This window comes from Corythoichthys intestinalis, chromosome 4, assembly GCF_030265065.1.
Source record: "Corythoichthys intestinalis isolate RoL2023-P3 chromosome 4, ASM3026506v1, whole genome shotgun sequence".
Classification (NCBI taxonomy): Eukaryota; Metazoa; Chordata; class Actinopteri; order Syngnathiformes; family Syngnathidae; genus Corythoichthys; species Corythoichthys intestinalis.
Genome location: NC_080398.1, coordinates 32,167,946 through 32,191,134, shown reverse-complemented (window position 1 = coordinate 32,191,134; position 23,189 = coordinate 32,167,946). Strand labels below are relative to the sequence as shown.

Here is a 23,189-nt window from a genome sequence, read left to right as displayed (position 1 = left end):
TCAACATGTTGTGCCCCCTGCCCCAAAAGTCAAACGCCGCCTGTGATTGGACGTCTATCGCCGTCAATGGCACGGAAACCATTATTCACTTCCAGCACTTCTTAGGCCATGTCCACATAAACGTTCTGAAATTTTCCCACTGAATGAGTTTGTTGTGCATTCCAGAAGAGTCAATGAAGAAAAACTTCGATTAATCTTTTGGAGTTTCTCCCAGCAAGACCCTTGTGATTTACCACGATGACGTCATTGTTTACCCAGCACTTTCTGATCTTCGTCTAAAACCCACGTTTTCGCTTTCATCCCATTCCCAAATTGATGCTACTTATAATGTGCACCAAAGGCATTTCTCGTGATTGCACTTGACTTTTACTTTTTTTTTTTTTTTTGCTCGTACACGCGAGTCTCCGTGGGGGGGTGAAGGTGTCTGTCTGAAAGGGTCGTTGACGTTGCGGTTGCGGCGTTTCCACTTCCACCACCTCCACCAGGCATCGGCGCAGTCCAGCCCACCACGCCGAGGAGCGCTACTTCCGTTCCGCAGAGGGCGACAAGGCAGCAGCCAGCCAGCCAGTTAGCCGGCGGAGGTCCAGACACAAAAGACTGGGTGAGTTCGCATCCAGCTGATGAAGTCGGTCATGTCACGAAGCTAAAACAACATTTATAGACCTCCTTTTAAAGACGTCCGACTACTCCGAGTGCATTGTTGTTGGTGGGGATTGTTGTGGCCACCGAACAGCGTTTAGAAAGCCGAGACAAAACATAATAGACGGCAGCGGAAAAACGGCTACGGCTATGTTCTGGCGAGGCCTCGTTTTCCTTTCGCTTGAATTTTATTTAATTGTCTCTTAACGTACTTTATTAAGATGTAATTTGTCACTCGTGCCTTTGAAAATGTTTCAACTTAATTGTAAAAATGTGCGATAGTTTAAAGGTACGTCGCAGCCACGCCGTTTCAGGAAGTAGTCACGGCCCTCGTTGGGCCTGATGAAAAGCTGTTGCCCATTCGCGTTTTTTATGTTCGCAACATTTATTAAACACATTACAATCCGATATTCCGTTTTATTACCAACACAAGACTCTACTGTGACGTTTAAACTTGAACGAAATGAGATGAAATGGAAGCGCTGTTAGCTAGTAAGCTAACGGAGTTGCTAACTAAGGTTGGAAATAAATCGACTCCTCTCGTCCTCATGTTGATTTCAAGTATTATCACAATCGATATCATCTGGGTTTTACTAAAGAAATGAGAATAACAACACAGTGGTTCGACTCGTTTTTCATCGACCTTGCGAGACAAGTGATGTAATGGCGTTTAAAGAGACGCATACTAACACATGCAGTACCCAAAAAAAAAAAAAAAACAGCATCCACTGAGTCAGTGGAGACCAAATGAAAACTTAACATGATAATGATTTGGGGTCATTATAATTTCATAGTTTACTATCAAGTCAAAACAAGCAGAAAATTTGCAATTTTCCAGTAACTTACAAGTAGCAGAATGTTGAGTGACACTTTTTCAACTTTATCATTATTCCAGGTCCCGGTTCTTCTCCAATCCAAACCGGAATGTCGGATGAGGATTCTCGTGCCAGCACCAGCTCTTCGTCGTCGCCGCCGTCGTCCAGCCAAAGCAGACAGAAGGACACGTCTTGCAAGAAGAAGCGTGAGAGCAAAGCCAGCATGAGCAAGACCTCCAAGCTGCTTTCCACCAGCGCCAAAAGGTCACAGCAGCACCGTTATTCGTTAACTGCCAATATTGCAACGTGTCATTTGTGTAGCAGAATTCTAAGGTTTAACACTAGAAAACCCAGCAGAGGCCGAATCGGCCTTTCCTAAGACAAGTACTCCTAATATTCCCAAGCAATAGCAGATTTGGCCTCTTCTCCAGGAAAAACCCAGAGGTGGCCGAAATGACCCAAGTGCTTTTGAATTAGCAAGTCGTTGTCCGACAGACAGCTACCATTCATATGTAAATACAACCACTAGGCATACGTTGTGTTTGTATGCGGCCCAAATGAAAGGAATCACAACACGGTTGAAATATTCATATGATAGTTTGTGTCAGTTCAAGTCAAGCTACATTTATGTGGTTTGCACATTTTATTAATGTGTGTTATTTTACAATTTTACTGTTGGAAAAAATATTTCTGACATAATATTTGTGGGGCCTGTATATGACAACATATTTGTTCGAACAGTATGTTTGTGGTACCTGCAGAAAATGGAACACTGAATCGGTATCAAATGTAAAACTAAAGAGTCTGACAGTTTTTTTGTCTTTTCTAACTGGTACAGTGGGGCAAATAAGTATTTAGTCAACCACTAATTGTGCAAGTTCTCCCACTTGAAAATATGAGAGGCCTGTAATTGTCAACATGGCTAAACCTCAACCATGAGAGACAGAATGTGGGAAAAAAAACAGTAAATCACATTGTTTGATTTATAAGAATGTATTTGCAAATCATGGTGGAAAATAAGTATTTGGTCAATACCAAAAGTTCATCTCAATACTTTGTTCTGTACCCTTTGTTGGCAATAACGGAGCCCAAATGTTTTCTGCAACTCTTCACAAGCTTTTCACACACTGTTGCTTTTATTTTGGCCTATTCCTCCATGCAGATCTCCTCTAAAGCAGTGATGTTTTGGGGCTGTAGTTGGGCAACACGGACTTTCAACTCCCTCCACAGATTTTCTATGGGGTTGAGATCTGGAGACTGGCTAGGCCACTCCAGGACCTTGAAATGCTACTTACGAAGCCACCCGTTTGTTGCCCTGGCTGTGTGTTTGGAATCATTTGCCACGTTTACATGGAGCCAAATATTCCAATTACAATCGGAATATTTGTTCAAACCGAATAAATGTGTTCCATATAAACACCTCATTCGGAATGAACAGGCCCAAACCGAATGGGATTTCATTCCGATTCACAGGGGTGGAATATTCCTTTTCCCAAACCGATTAGAAGTAAAGTTATATCATGTAAACAGGGAAGCGGAATGGTGTCTGGTTGCGTTCTTTCTGCGCATGCTCCGTACTGACGTGGTGACATCACTCGGTGACGTAAGTAACGTCACTTGCAACATGGCTTCCAAGCACACGCACAGCGCACCCACACAACTTTTTAAATGAACGGCGTATCATTCTGAAGTTTTGTTTCCACTCAAAAAGTTAAAACAGCAGCTGATCTGACGATCGAGCTCCATGTTTTGCAACGTGATGCTTTGTTTTGATTAATCTGCGCATGTCAGACGGCAGTTGTCAAACGTCCTTTCGGAATAAAGGCAGTCACATGTAAACGTTGGATCGGAATAGATGAAGTGACATGTAAACAGCTGATGTGAAATTTCCATTCGGAATGATTTGAATCGGTATGAATAAAAGTCAGCATGTAAACGTGGCTAGTGTCATGCTGAAAGACTGTCGATACATGGCCCCATTAATTCTTTCCTTTAGACAGATCAGTCGTCCTGGTCCCTTTGCAGAAAAAAAGCCCCAAAGCATGATGTTTCCACCCACCATGCTTCACAGTGGGTATAGTGTTCTTCGGTTGCAATTCAGTATTCTTTCTCCTCCAAACACGAGAACCTGTGTTTTTACCCAAAAGTTCTATTTTGGTTTCATCTGACCATAACACATTCTCCCAGTCCTCTTCTGGATCATCCAAATGCTCTCTAGTGAACTGCAGACGGGCCTGGATGTGTACTTTCTTCAGCAGGGGGACACGTCTGGCAGTGCAGGATTTGAGTCCCTGGCGGCGCGTTGTGTTACTGATAGTAGCCTTTGTTACTGGGGTCCCAGCTCTCTGTAGGTCATTCACTAGGTCCCCCCATGTGGTTCTGGGATTTTTGCTCACCGTTCTTGTTACCATTTTGACGCCACGGGGTGAGATCTTGCGTGGAGCCCCAGATCGAGGGAGATGATCAGTGGTCTTGTATGTCTTCCATTTTCTAATAATTGCTCCCACAGTTGATTTCGTTACACCAAGCGTTTTTAACCTATTGCAGATTCAGTCTTCCTAGCCTGGTTCAGGTCTACAATTTTGTCTCTGGTGTCCTACGACAGCTCTTTGGTCTTGGCCATAGTGGAGTTTGGAGTGTGACTGACTCAGGTTGTGGACAGGTGTCTTTTATTCCGATAATGAGTTAAAACAGGTGTCATTAATACAGGCAACGAGTGGAGCCTCGTTAGAAGAAGTTAGAGCTCTTTGACAGCTAGAAATCTTGCTTGTTTGTGTGTGACCAAATACTTATTTTCCACTCTAATTTGGAAATAAATTCTTTAAAAATCAAACAATGTGATTTTCTGGGTTTTTTTCCACATTTTGTCTCTCATGGTTGAAGTTTACCCATGTTGACAATTACAGGCCTCTCTAATCTTTTCAAGTAGGAGAACTTGCACAATTGGTGGTTGACTAAATACTTATTTGCCCCACTGTATTTATTGATGCACAGGATTAAAACGAGGGTTATCACAGCAAATCAAAACTATGAAATACTATAGAAAACACGTGCAAATGTACCACACAAATGTACCTGTCTGTCCTCTAAACTGCACTCGCTGAAAGGTTATAAAGTCTTTTTTTTTTTTGTTTTCCTGGGACTATTTGATATTATTTTATTTATTATTTATTTATTTATTTCCTTTTCAGGCGTGGACAGGCAACAATCTAAACGTACAGCATTCATTTGTGTTTACATTCAATTAAACCTGAAAAGGGGTGACGGGAGAAGCCGAAGCTTATTAGATCCTGTTCCCAGTATACCATAGGAGTTAAATTATCGGATAACAATTTTGACATTTCAGATTGTGTGATGATTACATATTGTTTTTTTTCCCCTCCCCTTGATTGTGTAAACATTCGCCTTCCTAATAGTCATTGTCGATCACGGCGATTTGTTTGTTTTGTTGATTCTATCCGGTAGATTAGTTCATAGCTCAGTGTGGGCCGGGAGTGATATCAAGTGATAGTGGAGCACCAGAAAATGTGTCCTACCTCGATGCGAGTCAGGAGCAGAATATACATATGAATGATTGACCAGAGCCTTTTTGCGATCGCATTCCAAGATGACCTCTGATGGCAATTAGCCTCCTTTGTTGAATAAACTGCCCTACTTGAGGCATTACCTGACGACTGCTGGCTACAATGTGCCTAGCTCCTTCGTTCAAATTTCTCTTATAACCCACACAACAGGAAAAAAATGGCTCAAAATTGTACATTGTTTGGGGGGGGGGGGAAACCGTTTTAGAACTTCAGTTTGAGTGTAAAGCAGGAATTGTGTCTGTAGTTTAGAAAATGTTTAGTTTAGAAAATGTGTGAAAACTTTTGAGAAAAACAGTCACAAACCAAATTTGTGTCCTGAGGAGGGGCAAGGGACCTGTTCAGTGTCCTGGGAAGGGACCTATCGTAGAGGTGAAGCTCACCAGGTTGGTGTCATAGTACCTTCAACTACATTTTAGAAGTATAAACAGATTTTTTTTTGTTTTAAATGCAATAGAATTGTTAGGACAAAATAAACACTCGGTCATTTTACCACCTCAGGAAAGGATCACCATACGTATTTTTCTTACTTTCTTGGTGAGACTTGAGTCAAGGACTCAAAATATATAATTGAGGAGGGGGAAGGGACCGGCCCTGAGCAGTTGCTTTGAACGCACTGAAACAATGACTGAATGTTGAATTATCAGTCCAACTTCTTATGAAGATGGTATGTCCCACAAATACACTGTAAGAAATATTTTTTTCAATAGGAAAATTGTAAAACAACACACATTAATAAACTGTGAAAAAAGTCCATAAATGTAGCTAGACTTGAACTGACACAAAGTATCACATAAATAGTTCAACCGTGGTGTGATTCCCTCCGTTTGGGCCGCATTTCAACACAATATACGTCGAGTGGTTGCATTTCCATCTGTACGGCTGTTGTCTGTCGGACAACGACTTGCCAATTAAAAGCACTTGGGTCATTTTGGCCATCTCTGCGGATTCCCAGGGGAGAGGCCAAATCGGCTATTGCTTGGGACTATTTGATACACTGCCGATTTTGCTGGTTTTCCCACTTGCAAGCCATGTAGAGGTCTGTAATTTGTGTCATAAGTTCTCTTCAACTGTGAGGGACGGAATCTAATACAAAAATCCAGAAAATTACATTGTATAATTTTTAAATAATAAATTTGTATTTAACTGCATGAAATAAGTATTTGATACATTACCAACTAGTAGAGCTGGGAATCTTTGGGCACCTAACAATTCGATTACGATTACGATTCAGAGGCTCCGATTCGATTATAGAAACGATTATTGATGCAGCCCCCTCCTTTTTTTTTTTTTTTAAATTTATAAAGTTTTGTACATTAGTTCCAAAATTGTTCAAAAATACTCTCAGGCTAAACCAAACTACTATTTCAGTATCAAGTTAACATATAGCAGTAAACAAATATACAAAAATAACATTAAATAAAAAAAACTCCAGTCCCCATTCTGTATCAGCAGCTTTAAACTACATTCAATTAATTTAATGTTGTGAATCAACCGTTAAAGTTGTTAAAATTGCTCCCGTTATTCCATAATTTCCCTTTTGTCTACTTTTGACATGTGAAAGTTTTAAAACTATTTTAAAGATAGATTCAAGTCAATATTTTACCGATTTAGGAGTATTTTAGATAAAAAGTTAATTAGGTTTGCTTGGAAGGTTCGCTACAACAGCATTGCAGGGAAGTTTACTGCTTTAAGATGGCGGCCGTTTACTCACGCCCGCATCTAGCTTTTTGCAGATGTGCTGCTACCGCTACCGAGTCTATAATCCATCTAGTCCTATATAAATGATATCTACCGTAACATTATGTAGCTTAGCTGTACTTGTAGCAGCTTTTCGGCAGCAGTCAGGTATGTTGTTGTGTTTTTTTATCTCGTGGCATGAGTTGAGCGAGAGCTGTGAGTTGAGCGTTGGCATTACCCGAGGGGCCGGTTAATGAGAAGCATAATGTTTAGCTACTCCCGCTCCGTTCCGTCCCGAAGACCGCGCGGCGCGCTGAGTGTGTTGTACTTCCGCTTTACTTGGCATATTTCAATAATCGGAATTTGGATGTTTGTGAATCGTTCTCGAATCTTCCACGGCCGAATCGCGAATAATCTAAGAATCGGAAATTTTGCACACCTCTACCAACTAGTAAATATTTCGGCTCTTAGTTCTTTTTTCAAGAACCCCTCCTGTTCTCCACTCATTACCGGAAGTAACTGCACCTGTTTGAACTTGTTACCTGTATAAAAGACACCTGTTCACATGCTCAAACAAACAAACTCCAACCTCTCCACAATGGCCAAGACCAAAGAGCTGTGTAAGGACATCAGGGATAAAATAATAGACCTGCACAAGGCTGGGATGGGCTACAGGAAAATAAGCAAGCAGCTTGGTGAGAAGGTAACAGCTGTTGGAGCGATTATTAGAAAATGGAAGAAGTTCAAGTTGACGGTCAATCTGCCTCGTTCTGGGGCTCCATGCAAGATCTCACCTCGTGGGGCATCACTGATCATGAGGTGAGCGTGAAACATGGAGGAGGAAACATCATTTTTTTGGGGCTGCTTCTCTGCCAAGGGTACAGGACGACATCACCGTATTGAGGGGAGGATGAATGGGGCTATGTATCGCCAGATCTTGGCTGACAACCTCCTTCCTTCAGTGAGAGCCCTGAAGATGGGTCGTGGCTGGGTCTTCCAGCATGACAAAGACCCAAAGCACACAGCCAAGGCAACTAAAGAGTGGCTCCGTAAGAAGCATCTTAAGGTCCTGGAGTGGCCTAGCCAGTCACCAGAAATGAACCCGATAGAAAATCTATGGAGGGAGCTGAAAGTCCGTGTTGCCCGGCAGCAGCCCCGAATCCTAAAGGCTCTGGAGAAGATCTGCATGGAGGAGTGGGCCAAAATCCCTGCTGCAGTGTGTGCAAACCTTGTCAAGGACTACAGGAAACATGTGGTATCTGTAATAGCAAACAAAGGTTTCTGTACCAAATATTAAGTTCGATTTTTGTGATGTATCAAATACTTATTTCATGCAATTAAATGCAAATTTATTCTTTAAAAATCATACACCGTGATTTTCTGTTTTTTTTTTTGTATTAGATTCCGTCCCTCACAGTTGAAGAGAACTTATGATACAAATTACAGACCTCTACATGCTTTGCAAGTGGGAAAACAAGTAAAATCGGCAGTGTATCAAATACTTGTTCTCCCCACTGTAGGTATATTTAGCCATTTTTTGTGGAATATGTGTCTGAACCATTCAGAGCATTGTAAGAGGGAAAAAAAAAGTTAGCGTTTTATAGCATTTCAGCTAGCTGACTTTTGCTATGTAATTTGGCTAGTTGTTCTTTTGTTGTACATAAGTTCTTATTTATTTTTTTAATACCATTAGAGGCTCCGGTATTTTAGTTTTTCATGTTCCCTATCCGATTACTCGATTATTCGAACTAACTAGTTCATCGATTAATCGACTACTAAAATAATCGATAGCTGCAGCCCTATTGACCATATTTGGACACAATGTTTCCACTTATTATGCTGAAAGGTTTTCTCCTCCTTTTGATGGTTGTTGTGTAGGATTCAGAAAGAGCTGGCTGACATCACACTGGACCCTCCACCAAACTGCAGGTGAGTCACAATCGCTTCTTTGGAGAACTTGAACAATCGATGCGAGAAAAATAACCCAGTTTGGACTTTCTTGAGCTAACTTACAGGGAATTTGAGCATTGTGTAAGTCCGAATATATTTTTAGCATGCCACTTTATCGATTTCTCAGCAAACATTTGATTTGTAAAATGTTCTAAACAATTCTGCCCAATTTTACTGACATAAAACTAATTTTCTTCAGACAGTTGATAATGTTAAATACCTGCATTTTTGTGGTGATAAATTTTTTCTATTGACTTTAAAATTTGCCTTACTAATGAGATTGTTCAGAACAGATTTGATGATTAAATGTATCCACCATAATTAAAAAAAATGAACACTAGCTAACTGAATAAAAATATATTCAGAATCAACAGAGTGTCAATAAACCCACTTTAATTAGAGATACAGTATTTTAAAATCATTTTCATCTATACACATGTCAGATAGTAGCATTTTGTTTTTTTTTTTGCAGCGATATGCCACTTGTGATTTCAGGATGTGGTTTGAAGCGGCACTCTCACTTGTCTCACTATTATGTGTTGTGCATGCAGTGCGGGCCCCAAAGGAGACAACATCTATGAGTGGAGGTCCACCATCTTGGGACCGCCGGGCTCCGTGTACGAGGGCGGCGTCTTTTTCCTGGACATCGCCTTCACGCCCGACTACCCCTTCAAACCCCCCAAGGTATGTCGTCAACTTGCATAGGTACTTTATAGCTTTAAACCTGCGTATGGTCATTTAAGTCTTTCAGCTCCATTGACACATAGACGTCCAATCATCTGGCTCGTTTGGTCCTTCTACTTTGAATTTAAATGAGTTTGTTCCTGTTCAAATGGATTGGACGTCTACCGCTGTCAATGGTTGCTAATGAGTTATGTCTTATTCAAAGGTTCCGTGGTTGTTCAAGTAATCACCTAGTCAATTATCAAATTAACAGCTATTTTGTTGTTTATTCATTGAAGTTGTTTAGCTAAAAATGGTCCTTTTTTTTTTTTTTTTTTTGAGACTTCATTTTTAAGTATTTATTTAGTATATTTTGACACTTTTGTATTAAAAATAGGTAATTAAAAAAACTAAAAAATATTCTTTAATTAGTTTGAAAGTATTCAAAGTATGTACTGTAATCGTTTTTACTATTTTATTTTATTTAATCTTTATTTTATCAGGCAATCTCATTGAGATTAATATCTTTTACAAGAGAGGCCTGAGCACAAAGAAACATTCACAAATATCAGACAACACAAAATACACTAACGGAAACAGTTACAACAATCAGTAAAAACGTCAGACTAAAGAGATTTAAAATCACCAAGATGAATGATTGACGGTAGTTTGAAAGTTCAACCAAACCATCTCCTTGCGGCGCGTTAAATTTGACGCGTGACAGTCGATTTGGCGTCATCGCGACGCATCACGCGAGGCAGCTTGACGCGCCTATTTGCACGTTTACATTGACTTTCAGTGGGAACCTGACACGCCACAAGCAAATGACGTGGCCAGTGTGAATGTAGCTTAAGAGTAGATTGCAATTCGTTCCACTTAAAGCAGAAATGTGAAGTAATTTCATAACATGCCAAATAGGGTCACAATTAAAGTAATTAAACATTGTCCAACAAATAAAGCATGAAAAAATAATTTATATGTTGTATATTTGACAAAATAATCGCGTTTCCGAAGTTCGAGCCTGAAAGGGGACGAACCCGGAAGTGATACGTCACACCGAGAACAGCGTGGCAGCGCTCCATACATACGGCCGCCATACAAAGCCCTTCAAACAATGATTCAAACAGCGATATAAGCGATAGATCAAGCGCAAGGGAGGAGATCCAAGTTTTTGAAGAGTTGGAGGAAGAAGAGGAGTTTGGTTTTTTTATGTTGGACCTAACATGTATTAGCCAGACGCTAATCAGGATGCAAACAATGTGCCTAGACCACCTGACATGGAATGGAGACAAGACCCATAGAGATTACAAGATTGGTAAAATATAGGCTGTTATTATTTTCATGATTTGAAAATGCAGGCATTTGCACATAATTTTATGTTTTTGTCTATCTGATGACATTGTTTAAAAAAATAATAATCAGACTTCATGTTCGTTTTGGCAGATCCGGCAGCTCTCCTGCATATAAAATAATAATATAAAAACGTTGGGAGGAAAGAAGGAGATGAGTCGTTGATGGCTTTCTCCACTTTATTGTGGCAACAATAAGAAAACAAAATAATAGCGGACCTCTGCCACATTCGACCGCGAAGTTTTGTTTCTCACTCATCTTCCACTCTCTTCCTACTACTCACAGCTCTCCAGTCCCAGCGTCTCTTAAACGGATCGTGCATAGTGTCTTGTTATGAGCTTTTTGTTGACAAAGGTATGGAACACACGACTTGCTGACAACTTTGTTTCTTTATTAACACATGGAGGTAACAGTACGAACACAGCTTGGGGCTCTCAGCAGGAAGTGGCGTCTAATGGCGTGAGGAAATGGTTTTTTTCCACCCAAGCGAACAGATTACAAAGCACCACTTCAGTGTTGTCCCGAGACTACATTTCCCATGATTCACTGTGTGACTTGAGCCGCTCGCTGATTCGCTGCGAGATTGACTCAATGCCAACACGCTAGTTGTCACCTGTCAGCGGCTCTCGTAAAACACAAACTAGAAGGCTATCAAACGATCAGCATGAAAGAAACGCCGAACCGTACAAATGCAATGCAATACTTGAAGCATGAAGGTGGAAATATATAATACAAATACAAATAAATGTGCACAAACTCACCGGCGGTGTGTGTCTCTTATGGCAACGTGACCGTGAATTACCGCGACGCCGACCCACTTATATGCACATCCACACGCCTTTTCCGATTGACAGTGGATTAACCCTTTCGGACAAGATCGTAGATGAAGCACAATTTAAACACGCTTAACCTAGCGAACGCAACAACAACTATGATCAGAGGGATTGCCACGAGTTAGCGTTTGGCTAACATCGCTAGCTTTTACTGTTCATTCCACAAACGTTGGCAGCTCTGCTTTGACAAAGTCATCGGTCATCTATCCAAAAATCCCACTTACTTTTCGGCAAATCCTTGATCATAAGCAGACCGGTTAAGGAAGCAGGCATCTTCGAAGTGTTTGTAGCAGAGAACACTACTCGATGATGGCGTGAAATTCATTTGCTTCGTGCGAACGAAAGATGTCCATTTATGTGCCCTGCTATCCTTTGGCCACTCGTACAACGTGGCATCTTACCGAGAAGCAATGCAACAAACAATACTGTTCTATGGCGGACTTCCCTCGCACTTCTCAGTGTGACGTGATTTCCGAAGATTGCCGAAGAAAAGCATTTTCGTTGTCAAGGGCATTTCAATGGGTTAAACAAAGAATCTGGAAGGGTTGCGTTAAAAAAAATAACGAAAATATGCTTATAATTGTTTAGCCATTGATATTATTCAAAAACATGGTTAGCCAACCTTACTTCACATTTCCCCTTTAAGAGGAGCATAAAAGCCAAAGCCAGTTCTGCCAACATTAGTGCGTGTGAATGGAATGTTTAGGGTTAAGTAGTTAGGTGATCGTGTTTTGTAGTTACTGGATTTGAATGACAAGAGATGTGAGGTAGTTATGAAGTTTGCACAGAAAAGTCTTATAGATGAATAACATGAGGTGGATATTTCTTCTTGACTGTAGTGAAGACCATCCAACGTTTTGATAAAGTGTACAATGATGAGTGCAGAAATTGTCATTGGTGATGATGGTCATTGTGATAGACCAGGTTTAACTGATGAAGAGTTGATGGAGCTGCATGACAATACAGGATGTCCCCATAATCAAGAACAGAAACAAAAGAAGATAACACAATGGTTTTTCGGTTAGAAGTTGACAGACAGCCTTTGATTCTATACAGGAAGCTCAGTTTGAATTTAAGTTTACGGATTAGATGATGAATATGGGTTTTGAAGGACAAATTACTGTAAATCCAAATTCCTAAGAATTTGTATGAGTCTGTGAGAGTAATTTGGGTACAATTTAGGGATTTGATTCCGGGTAAGTCATAGTCAATAATGGTGGAAGTGGAGAAAACCATGTATTTAGTTTTTTCAGCATTTAAAGCTAATCTATGGTTATGAAGAGATATTTGCAAAGAATCAAAAGCAATCTGTAAATGAGTCAGACTTAGAGCTGAAGAAGAACCGGGAGCATATAGAATGCAATCATCAGCAAAAAAGTGGACATTACAATATTGGTTAGGAAGAATAATAATATTAATATATAACGTAAAAAGGAGTGGTCCAAGGACAGACCCCTGCGGAATCCACATTTGTAATAGTAAGTGGACTTGATTGAACACCATCAGCAACAACAGTTTGTATTCTGTCTCTCTGAATATATATATATATATACTTCTGACTATAAGACACTATTAGCCGAACCTATCAAATCTTGCAAGAAAATTGTATTTGTTCCAATATAAGTCACACTGAACTATAAGCCGCAGGCATATTCATGCCTAAAGACATCCGGCTCATTTACCTACAGGCATATAAATGGCCCGGATGTACTTTTAAAACCGTCAAGGCCACCAGAATGCTCCCACCCACCACTGGCCCGGTGGGGCCAGTAAAAATAATACGTCAGTTTAAAAAAAAAAGTCTTCACATTAAATTCCCAGTGATTACGTGCTTTGATTATGTTACACTATCCCGATCAAAGACCACCTTTACAGTCTATGCAGCAGCCGCTGCGCTCCATGGGGCTTAAACACACCTCGTTCGCTCACTCGCATATGAACGCGCGAAACCTGAATACAGCTGCTGATTAATTGTCAGTATCTCAGTACCCACCTAATGTTATACTACAAGACGACATGTTTCTGAAACCCCCAGCACTTGGCCAAGCACTGGGGGGGGGGCCGAAGACCACTCAAGAAAGTCACCAAAGGAGTTCAGGGAAAGCGAAATCCAATATGAAAAAAGTTTCAGCCCGAGTGGCGAGACCACTAAAATTGGTTCGGCTACGATGTAAAAACAAGGCTTACTGTGAAGTGTGCAGATCAGTGCCCACATATGCAGGCAAGTAAGTTGGAGAAAAGTTAAGGAGTATGAAACCTTTGGTATGAACATAATGTGATAATTCATCCATGTGACTATGGAGAAAATATTGTCAATAGGATGGTTTAGCTTGAAAATCGTTAGCTAATTATCACATTTGTTGGTACACGCCGTAAAGTTGAAAACGGGTAAATGCTGACGCTGCACGCCAAGTAGTTACACGCCGACATTACGCAAAAAATCATTAAAATTATAAACAACTTGGTGCAAAAACTCCCTGGCCTTGTGACAAATGGATTCAATCTGTGTGGCATGACGCCACTCCGCTGGCTGTATGAGTTAGCCTACGACTCTTGTTTGTACATTATATATGATTATGAAATTGTAATAGGATTATTCGGACTAGATTGATGTTTTTGCACCATTTTTGCTGCACGTTTCATTAAATATACAGCAAAAAATATTTGTGTTATTCAAGCAAATTATTTTTTTCGTGATTATTGGGATCAATAACTGACACGTTGACCTGGGCCAGTGGCTATGATAGTGGGGCCAGTGGCTAATTTCCCTTATTCTCTACCCTTGGCTTATGAAAACATATATACAGGGTGACCCAAAAAAAGTTTACACTCAGTTGACTGCTTGTTTAAAAGCCATTGAAACATACCTAAATAGGTTGTCATGCTTAAGTGATTCATTAAGGTCACTCAATGCAGCTGGTAATCTCTCGTCTCTACAATTACTGTGCTTCTGCTGAAAATGAAGAAAACTTTAGCTGTACCTGAATTGCTGCGTGCCGGTCTGACACCTACTTAGATTGCAGCAAGTCTGAGAATATCCAGATGTGCAGTCTACAAAGTTAAAAAGAAGCTGAAAGATACTGGAACAGCCTCACGAAAACGTGGGTCTGGAAGTGCCCGATCTGTGGGGACCAAAAAGTTGATTGACAAGGTGATATGTGGCCACCCAGAGTCCAGATCTCAATCCCCTGGATTATAGCATATGGGCAACTGTGGAGGACAGTGCCTGTAAGAAGCCACAAATTTCTGTGGCAGCCTTGGAGAGGTCCATTGTTAGATCTTGGGAAAAGATGACAGCATCCTACATAAAGAACACCTGTCAAGCGTTCCGCAGGCGCCTGGAGGCTGTTGTGACACTTAAGGGAGGACACATTGAAAAATAGAGTGTACTGTACATGTTCTTTACAATAATGTATAATTTGTGATTAAATTCTAATTCTAAGTTGAATAAACATGGCATTTAAGTTGTATTATGGCAGTGTAAACTTTTTTTGGGCCACCCTGTGTGTGTGTATGTATGTATATATATATATATATATATATATATATATATATATATATATATATATATATATATTAGGGCTGTCAAAATTATCGCGTTAACACGCGGTAATTAATTTTTTAAATTAATCACATTAAAATATTTGACGCAATTAACGCACATGTCCCGCTCAAACGGTATTCTGCCTTTTGGTAAGTTTTACAGCAAGGCTTTTTGTGCTGCAGCACAACAGCGAACCCTTGTGGTCGCTTTGCGACATGGTTTATTTTCTTTCTTGCCAGTTCATATGGCTGCACGAAGTCTCGGGCTGAAGCCTACGTTGTAATGTTGTGCTTATATGATCCTTGGACAAGATTTGTCAGTAAGTATGGTTGTTGTAAAGAATGTACGTATTATGTTAGTAAGCGAAATGTTCTATTTTTTGTATGAGACGCTTTTTGTTTATGTTTAGTGAACCTGTATAGCGTGCTAAGCTAACGTTGTTGCTAATGCAATGCTTGTGTACTTTTTTTTTTGTAGTTTTATGACGGTCTAAAGAGGACAATGGTTTGAGGCTATTTTATTAATAAATCAGATGAAAAAGGAAGAAGTCTGATTATTAAGGCGTCGTTCACTAGCTGTCTAGCTTTGGAAAAAGTAGATGCTTTGGACTGAGGACAGCATAGACAGATTTAAATGACAGTTGAGTGAAATGCCCACTACAGTCTTTATGTACCGTATGTTGAATGTACTGTATATATCCATCTTGTGTCTTATCTTTCCATTCCAACAATTTATTTTACAGAATATATATAATTTACAGAAAAATATGGCATATTTTATAGATGGTTTGAATTACGATTAATTGCGATTAATTACGATTAATTAATTTTTAAGCTGTAATTAACTCGATTAAAAATTTTGATCGTTTGACAGCCCTAATATATATATTTTTTTTTTTTAAATTTTTTTTTTTTCCCCTTAAATTTACAGGAAAACATTTTTTATGGCATCCCTTTTACTTTTTCCTTCTTACTGTCTTTTGGACAAAAATACTTATTAGGATTAGTCATATTTCAGTCATTTCAAAATGTGTTCATCTTCTAGTTTTATTTGACGATTACCCAAAATGTTTTCATCTGTATAATTAAAAAGACTTAGTCCCTAAATAAATGAATGAATAAAGGTTTACAACAATTTTGAATGAACCAACGAGCGCATATTGTAGCATCTACAAGAACGCCAACTTCGTGATGATAATACACACTTAGCAGGTAAACAGTACATTATTTTTAATTATATGCACCTGGTCAAAATGAATTCTATGTTAAAAAAATGTTGAGAGTTTAACGCTCACCACACTAAATGCTAACGTGAATGGTATGCTAATGCTAGGAGTTACATTTTGTGTCTGATGATCACTCAGCACAGACCTTTAAGGCTGAAGCAACATTGCATATTTTCTCTTGCCAAGATAAGAAATCTTACCATGTGTTTCGTAACAAGGAAGCCTGGAGAGGACGAATGAGTGTCTGGGGTGGTGTGCTGCACGTTACAAGTGACACAACCAAACACATCTACGATGCAGGCGAACTATGCATACAGTTAGAAAGTGTCATACATTGTGAACATATGACGGAAAATATGGTTCATATTTGCCTCCGTAAACTGCCATTCGTCATGTTATGTTTTAGTCTCCCAAGACACGTTTTTAGCTCGTTATCGTTTCGTCCTCGTCATGAAAAAAAGTTGTCGTCCATGAAATATTTTCTTTTTCGTCATCGTTGGTAAAAACAACAACGCAAGAAAAAGAAAAATACACTAATTATTCTCTAATTTCTGCAGTCCTCGACAGTCCTTTTCTCAGTGCATCGTTTTTGGTTACAATGCACTTTTACAGTTAGAATGTAAAGCCCAGAGTAATGTAACATGTTTTTTTTATATGAACCAATTAGTCAAATCATCGCAAAAATAATTGGTGATTAAGCGAGTATGAAAATAATCCTTTGTAGCATCCCTAGTCATGTACTGAACTAGAAAAGGCCCTTCAGCCTTTTGACATTATAAAAAAAATTTTTTTTAAATCCCCAGAAGCACTATGAATAAAACATACAGTAAAAGAAAGTCATTATATCCAATTACCACTGACTATGACACTCTGGGATGTAGCACTCAAAATAAAAGCAATCAGACACAGTATAATTAGGTTAGGACTTAGGAAGGTAAAAAAATATTTTGTTCATAGTATATTTGGCTGTCAAAATGATCGCGTTAACGGGCGGCAATTAATTTTTTAAATTAATCACGTTAAAATATTTGACGCAATTAACGCACATGCCCCGCTCAAACAGATTAAAATGACAGCACAGTGCGATGTCCACTTGTTACTTGTGTTTTTTGTCGCCCTCTGCTGGCACTTGGGTGCGACTGATTTTATGGGTGTCAGCACCATGAGAATTGTGTAATTATTGACATCAACAATGGCGAGCTACTAGTTTATTTTTTGATTTAAATTTTTACAAATTTTATTAAAACGAAAACATTAAGAGGGGTTTTAATATAAAATTTCTATAACTTGTACTAACATTTATCTTTTAAGAAGTACAAGTCTTTCTATCCATTGATCGCTTTAACAGAATGCTAATGTTGATGCCATCTTGTTGATTTATTGTTATAATCAACAAATACAGTACTTAAGTATAGTATGTTGAATGTCTATATCCGTCTTGTGTCTTATCTTTCCATTCCGACAGTAATTTACATAAAAATATGGCATATTTTATGGATGATTTGAATTGCGATTAATTAGGATTAATTACTTTTTAAGATGCGAGTACGCGATTAAACATTTTAATGGTTTGACAGCCCTACTTCAAACATTTTCTGTTTTGTTGGAGGAAATCAGGACTTGAACAGTATGCACAAAGCAAAAGTAGCCGCCAGAGGGCGTTCATGCACTGTGTAAAAATGCACTTCTGAATAGTCTGTCCTCAACAGCGACACTGACCTTAGAATAGTTTATTTCTTTAGTAAAGTAAAAGTGACTTGGGCAATTATGCTGTGAGTGTAACAATTTATGTGGCGTTCTAAAGTTCTTGGATTTTTATAGTAAGTCTTTTTGCTGCGTTGTGTTTCAGGTGACTTTCCGCACTCGGATCTACCACTGCAACATCAACAGCCAGGGTGTGATCTGTCTGGACATCCTGAAGGACAACTGGAGCCCCGCCCTCACCATCTCCAAGGTGCTGCTGTCCATCTGCTCCCTGCTCACAGACTGCAACCCAGGTAACATTTCAGCCAGTTTGGTTTTGCAACATGAAATTGGGTGGACATCTCTATACCTATAAAAATGACTCGCGGAGCCATTCACCAAAACACACATGCAGGCTGCCATTTTGGTCTTTAGCTGACATTTTCAGAACATTGAGGCCTTTATTTCAAAGGTCCTTTGAATTCTTTCATAATTCAGCCGTTGAAGTCAGTTTGACTTCACAACAGGAATTTTGGTGGGCATCTCCATCACAAATAGACCTACAAAAAAGCCATACCCGAAAAGACACAGAAAGGCAACCATGCTGATTTGAGTCAGCCATTTTCAATTCATTTGGCCATTTTCGGAGTTCCTAAAAATTCTTTGAAAATTTGGCCCCTAAGGTAAGTTTGACTTAGCAACATGAAATTTGGTAGGCATGTCTATCACAAGTAGAGCTACAAAAAAAGCCTTAAAAAGCCATACCCAAAAAGACACAAAAGGCAACCTTGCTCATTTGAATCCGGCATTTTCAGGTCATTTGGCCATTTTTGGCCAAAAGATTCTTTGAAAATTCAGCCCCTCAGGTCAGTTTGAGATAGCAACATGAAATTTGGTGGGCATGTACACTCAACAGCCACTTTAATAGGAATACCATGCTAGTAACGGGTTGGAACCCCTTTTGCATTCAGAACTGCCTCAATTCTTCATGGCATAGATTCAACAAGGTGCTGGAAGCATTCCTCAGAGAGTTTGGTGCATATTGACATGATGGCATCACACATTTGGTACAGACTTGTCGGCTGCACATCCATGATGCGAATCTCCCGTTCCACCACATCCCAAAGATGCTCTATTGGATTGACATCTGGTGACTGTGGATGCCATTTGAGTACAGTGAACTCATTGTCATGTTCAAGAAACCAGTCTGAGATGATTCCAGCTTTATAACATGGCGTATTATCCTGCTGAAAGTAGCCATCAGAAGTTGGGTACATTGTGGTCATAAAGGGATGGACACGGTCAGCAACAATACTCAGGTAGGCTGTGGCGTTCCAACGATGCTCAATTGGTACCAAGGGGCCCAAAGAGTGCCAAGAAAATATTCCCCACACCATTACACCACCACCACCAGTCTGAACCGTTGATACAAGGCAAGATGGATCCAAGCTTTCATGTTGTTGACGCCAAATTCTGACCCTACCAGCCGAATGTCGCAGCAGAAATCGAGACTCATCAGACCAGGCAACGTTTTTCCAATCTTCTATTGTCCAATTTCGATGAGCTTGTGCAAATTGTAGCCTCAGTTTCCTGTTCTTAGCTGAAAGGAGTGGCACCTGGCGTGGTCTTCTGCTGCCGTAGCCCATCTGCCACAAAGTTCGACGTACTGTGCGTTCAGAGATGCTCTTCTGCCTACCTTGGTTGTAACGGGTGGTTATTTGAGTCACTGTTGCCTTTCTATCAGCTCGAACCAGTCTGGCCATTCTCCTCTGACCGGCATCAACAAGGCATTTCCGCCCACAGAACTGCCGCTCACTGAATATTTTTTCTTTTTCGGACCATTCTCTGTAAACCCTAGAGATGGTTGTGCGTGAAAATCCCAGTAGATCAGCAGTTTCTGAAATACTCAGACCAGCCCTTCTGGCACCAACAACAATGCCACGTTCAAAGTCACTCGAATCACCTTTCTTCCCCATTAGGGCTGGGCGATATTGCCTTAAGTAAGTATCACGATAAATTGAGCAGATTTACCTCGATAACGATAAATGACGATAAATTCGCCCAAGCAAACTGTTATATAATTTGAAAATTTGAATCAATGCATGGAATACAAATTAACAGTTTCTCGTTAAATTTATTTACCAGCTTTCAATTTAACAATTGCACATGCAGTCTAAACATTAAGTATTTAAAAAAATCTTGTAAACAATAAGAATTCTTGTGTGAACATTTATAACAGCTTGTATGACTTGAAAAATATAATCACTTAAATTTCATTCAATTCATTCTGCATTGTTATACACTAGATAGTGGCATACGTTTAGATATTTAGAATAGATACAAATACGACACATCCACCCGCCCCCCAGAAATTATACTTAATTAAAAAATGTTTCACAAACCTTTCCTTTCTTTTATTCGGCTCAATTATTTACATCTTATGATTTTGGAAATCCTTACAGTATGCAATAAATAATATTCCTGTTCCCAAGCACTGTGCTTACTGTACTGTAATTTTTACAAAAAATAAACAATACATAGTTACTCCCCGTCATCTAGGACGAGCCACTTACAAGACTAGCACTGTCGTGTATTACAAATACTGCTTTGAACACATCTTCACAGACAAAAGCAATGACACAGGCTTAAAGAGGTCAACTTTAATTGTGTAAATCACACTTAATGACGACACGATCTCCTGGTTGAAATAGACGACATCCACTTAATTCTATTGAAGTTATGTAATGCTGAGGCAATTTGTCAACTTTACTTTTAAAAAGAAACGTGCACTGTTTATCCAGTAGATGGGGCTCTTGCAGTGTGTCAAACAGTGATTCAATTTAGGGCAATTGTCTTAAAAGTGGTTCATTGTTTCAGAAAGCCTCGGTTTTTCCATCCGTATCTGGAACCCGTCAAGAGTTTACTTAATGTCGGGTGAAAGTTTGGCGAAGCTAACTTAAGCCCGACTTCATCCCGTTTACTTGTAGCGTTAGCCGCTAGCGTTAGCAGCTAGCGTTGGCCTACCGGGCTTCTGTTTGATTGGCTTCCTGAAAACCATGTGACTCCAAACGTAAGCTCACTGTCTGCTTTCTTAAAGGGGAATGAACATAGCCGAACAACACAGAGTCAAAGCGGGATGAAAAGACTATATTTTCTTCCTTTATTAAATTACCGAATTTACCGACATGGTCAAAATTACGTCGGTCATCGTGAAGAATTTCGGTAACGGTAAATTTTCGGTTTACCGCCCTGCTCTATTCCCCATACTGATGCTCGGTTTGAAGTGAAGGAGATTCTTAAACCATGTCTACATGCCTAAATGCACTGAGTTGCCGCCATGTGATTGGCTGATTAGAAATTAAGTTTTAACGAGCAGTTGGACAGGTGTACCTAATAAAGTGGCCGGTGAGTGTATATCACTAGTGGACCTACAAAAAAGCCTCAGGAAGCCCTACCCAAAAAGACACAGGATGCTTATTTCAATCAACCGTTTTCAAATTAATTGGCCACTTTTGAAGGGCCTTAAGATTCTTTGAAAATTCAGCCACTCAGGTCAGTTTGACGTAGCAACATGAAATTTGCTGGGCATGTCTATCACAAGCGGACCTACCAAAAAGTTTGAAGAAGCCATACCCGAAAAGTCACAGGATTGCAACCATGCTGATTTGAATCAACAGTTTTCTAGTTATTTGGCCATTTTTAAAGGTCCTGAAGATTCTTTGAAAATTCAGCCCCTGTGGTCAGTTTGACATAGCAACATGACATTTGCTGGGCATCTCTATCACAGGTACACCTACAAAACAGTCTCAAGAAGCCATATCTGAAAAGACACAGAAAGGCAACCATGCTGACTTGAAATCTTGAATCCACCGTTTTCAAATTATTTGGCCATTTCTTAAGGTATCAAAGATTCAAGCCATGGAATCCACGCATGAACAGACCAAGGATGGAGAATATGCTTGTTTAAAGTGGCAGTTTCCAGATCATTTTGGACATTTTCAAGTTTATTTGAAGTAGTAAATGTTTGGGAGTGTCTCAAAAGTTCAGTCCTGGAAACCAACTTCACATGAATGTTGGCGGGCATGTAGATTATGAGTAGGGTTACTTTCAGTTCATTCATACAGTCATTTGAGGATAAACATTGAGATTTTGTATGATCGCTACCAAATTTGCACAAGCTGGAGGGACTTCAATTTCCGTTTGCGTAAGGCGGCCTTGTGTGATGACACCAAATCTCAACTCTCCCCACAGCCGACCCTCTGGTGGGAAGCATCGCCACCCAGTACACGACTAACAGAGCCGAACATGACCGAACAGCCAAACAGTGGACCAAGCGATACGCCACATAAACCTGCAGGGGGCGACAGTGAGAGATAGGAGGCGGTGAGGAGGAGGAAGGAAAAAAAAAAAAGCGGAAGGAGTGGTGGGGGTTTCTGGTGGTCTGTGTTGGGGGGCTGGGGTGGGGGGGATTTGGTTTTTATCTCAGATTTTTAGTACTTTATTGTCTGGTATATTTTTTTGCTTCCTGATTAAGTTATCTGCGCAAATATGAAATAAAAGAACACAATGGAAAAAGGCGTGGATGCGTTTTATTGGTTTCAAAATTCAGATTGAAGTCTGTCTTGTTTCCTGTTTGTTTATCGGAACAATGAACGATGAGTTTGTAAATGTAATTTTAAAAAGAGACAATGACAGTGAATGAGTTAAATATAAATTTAACAGTAAGCAGTGACTGTTTTAGGTGTGACAACATAAAAATTGCTTTTGTAGTTTAGTTATCTAATTGCATTGTTCTTAACCCGTGTCCACACACCACAACACGTGAACGATGTGGAATAAAGCACCTTAACCGCAACGCTTTTTTTAAGAGTAAGATTTTTTTATTAATGAGAAATGACAAGTTTCTGAGTCACTCTTTGGTTTCGTTATTAGATAACCAATTGGAACTGGAAAGAATGAAACACGGGTTGTTGGAGTGCATGCACGTGTGCTCGCTTGTGTTCTGAACTTAAGGAAGCAAGAGCCCACAAAGTTCCTAGACTAACTTTTTGTGTCCACAAACAATATGCCAAACGTGACCGTGTTGATTTGTTGAGTCAGCAGTTGTAAATGTTTGCGAGGAGCATGCTGATCATGCTGTACAAGAACAAAAACGAGCATGTTGTTCAACGAATAGCTCTGACAGTGTTGGTATATGTTGGATGTAGTTTGGTAGTCATTTATACA

General features: G+C 39.7%; 1 protein-coding gene across 1 annotated transcript; it reads left to right on the top strand.

Moving 5' to 3' along the window:
* The first annotated feature begins 410 nt into the window (after positions 1-410).
* On the top strand, positions 411-22,403 carry LOC130914335 (ubiquitin-conjugating enzyme E2 E1). The gene is made up of 6 exons (XM_057833413.1): positions 411-601; positions 1,535-1,718; positions 8,594-8,644; positions 9,217-9,349; positions 18,130-18,277; positions 22,215-22,403. The coding sequence occupies exons 2-6, from the start codon at positions 1,564-1,566 to the stop codon at positions 22,310-22,312; spliced, it is 585 nt and encodes a 194-aa protein (XP_057689396.1). The 5' UTR covers positions 411-601; positions 1,535-1,563; the 3' UTR covers positions 22,313-22,403.
* Positions 22,404-23,189: the final 786 nt, after the last annotated feature.

What these genes read in the sequence shown, in the direction of transcription:
- LOC130914335 (XM_057833413.1), top strand. Translation starts at nt 1,564, where the DNA reads ATGTCGGATGAGGATTCTCGTGCCAGCACCAGCTCTTCGTCGTCGCCG. An exon ending in ACCCCTTCAAACCCCCCAAG is followed by an intron (nt 9,350 to 18,129) that starts GTATGTCGTCAA and finishes GTTGTGTTTCAG; the next exon opens with GTGACTTTCCGCACTCGGAT. An exon ending in GCTCACAGACTGCAACCCAG is followed by an intron (nt 18,278 to 22,214) that starts GTAACATTTCAG and finishes CTCTCCCCACAG; the next exon opens with CCGACCCTCTGGTGGGAAGC.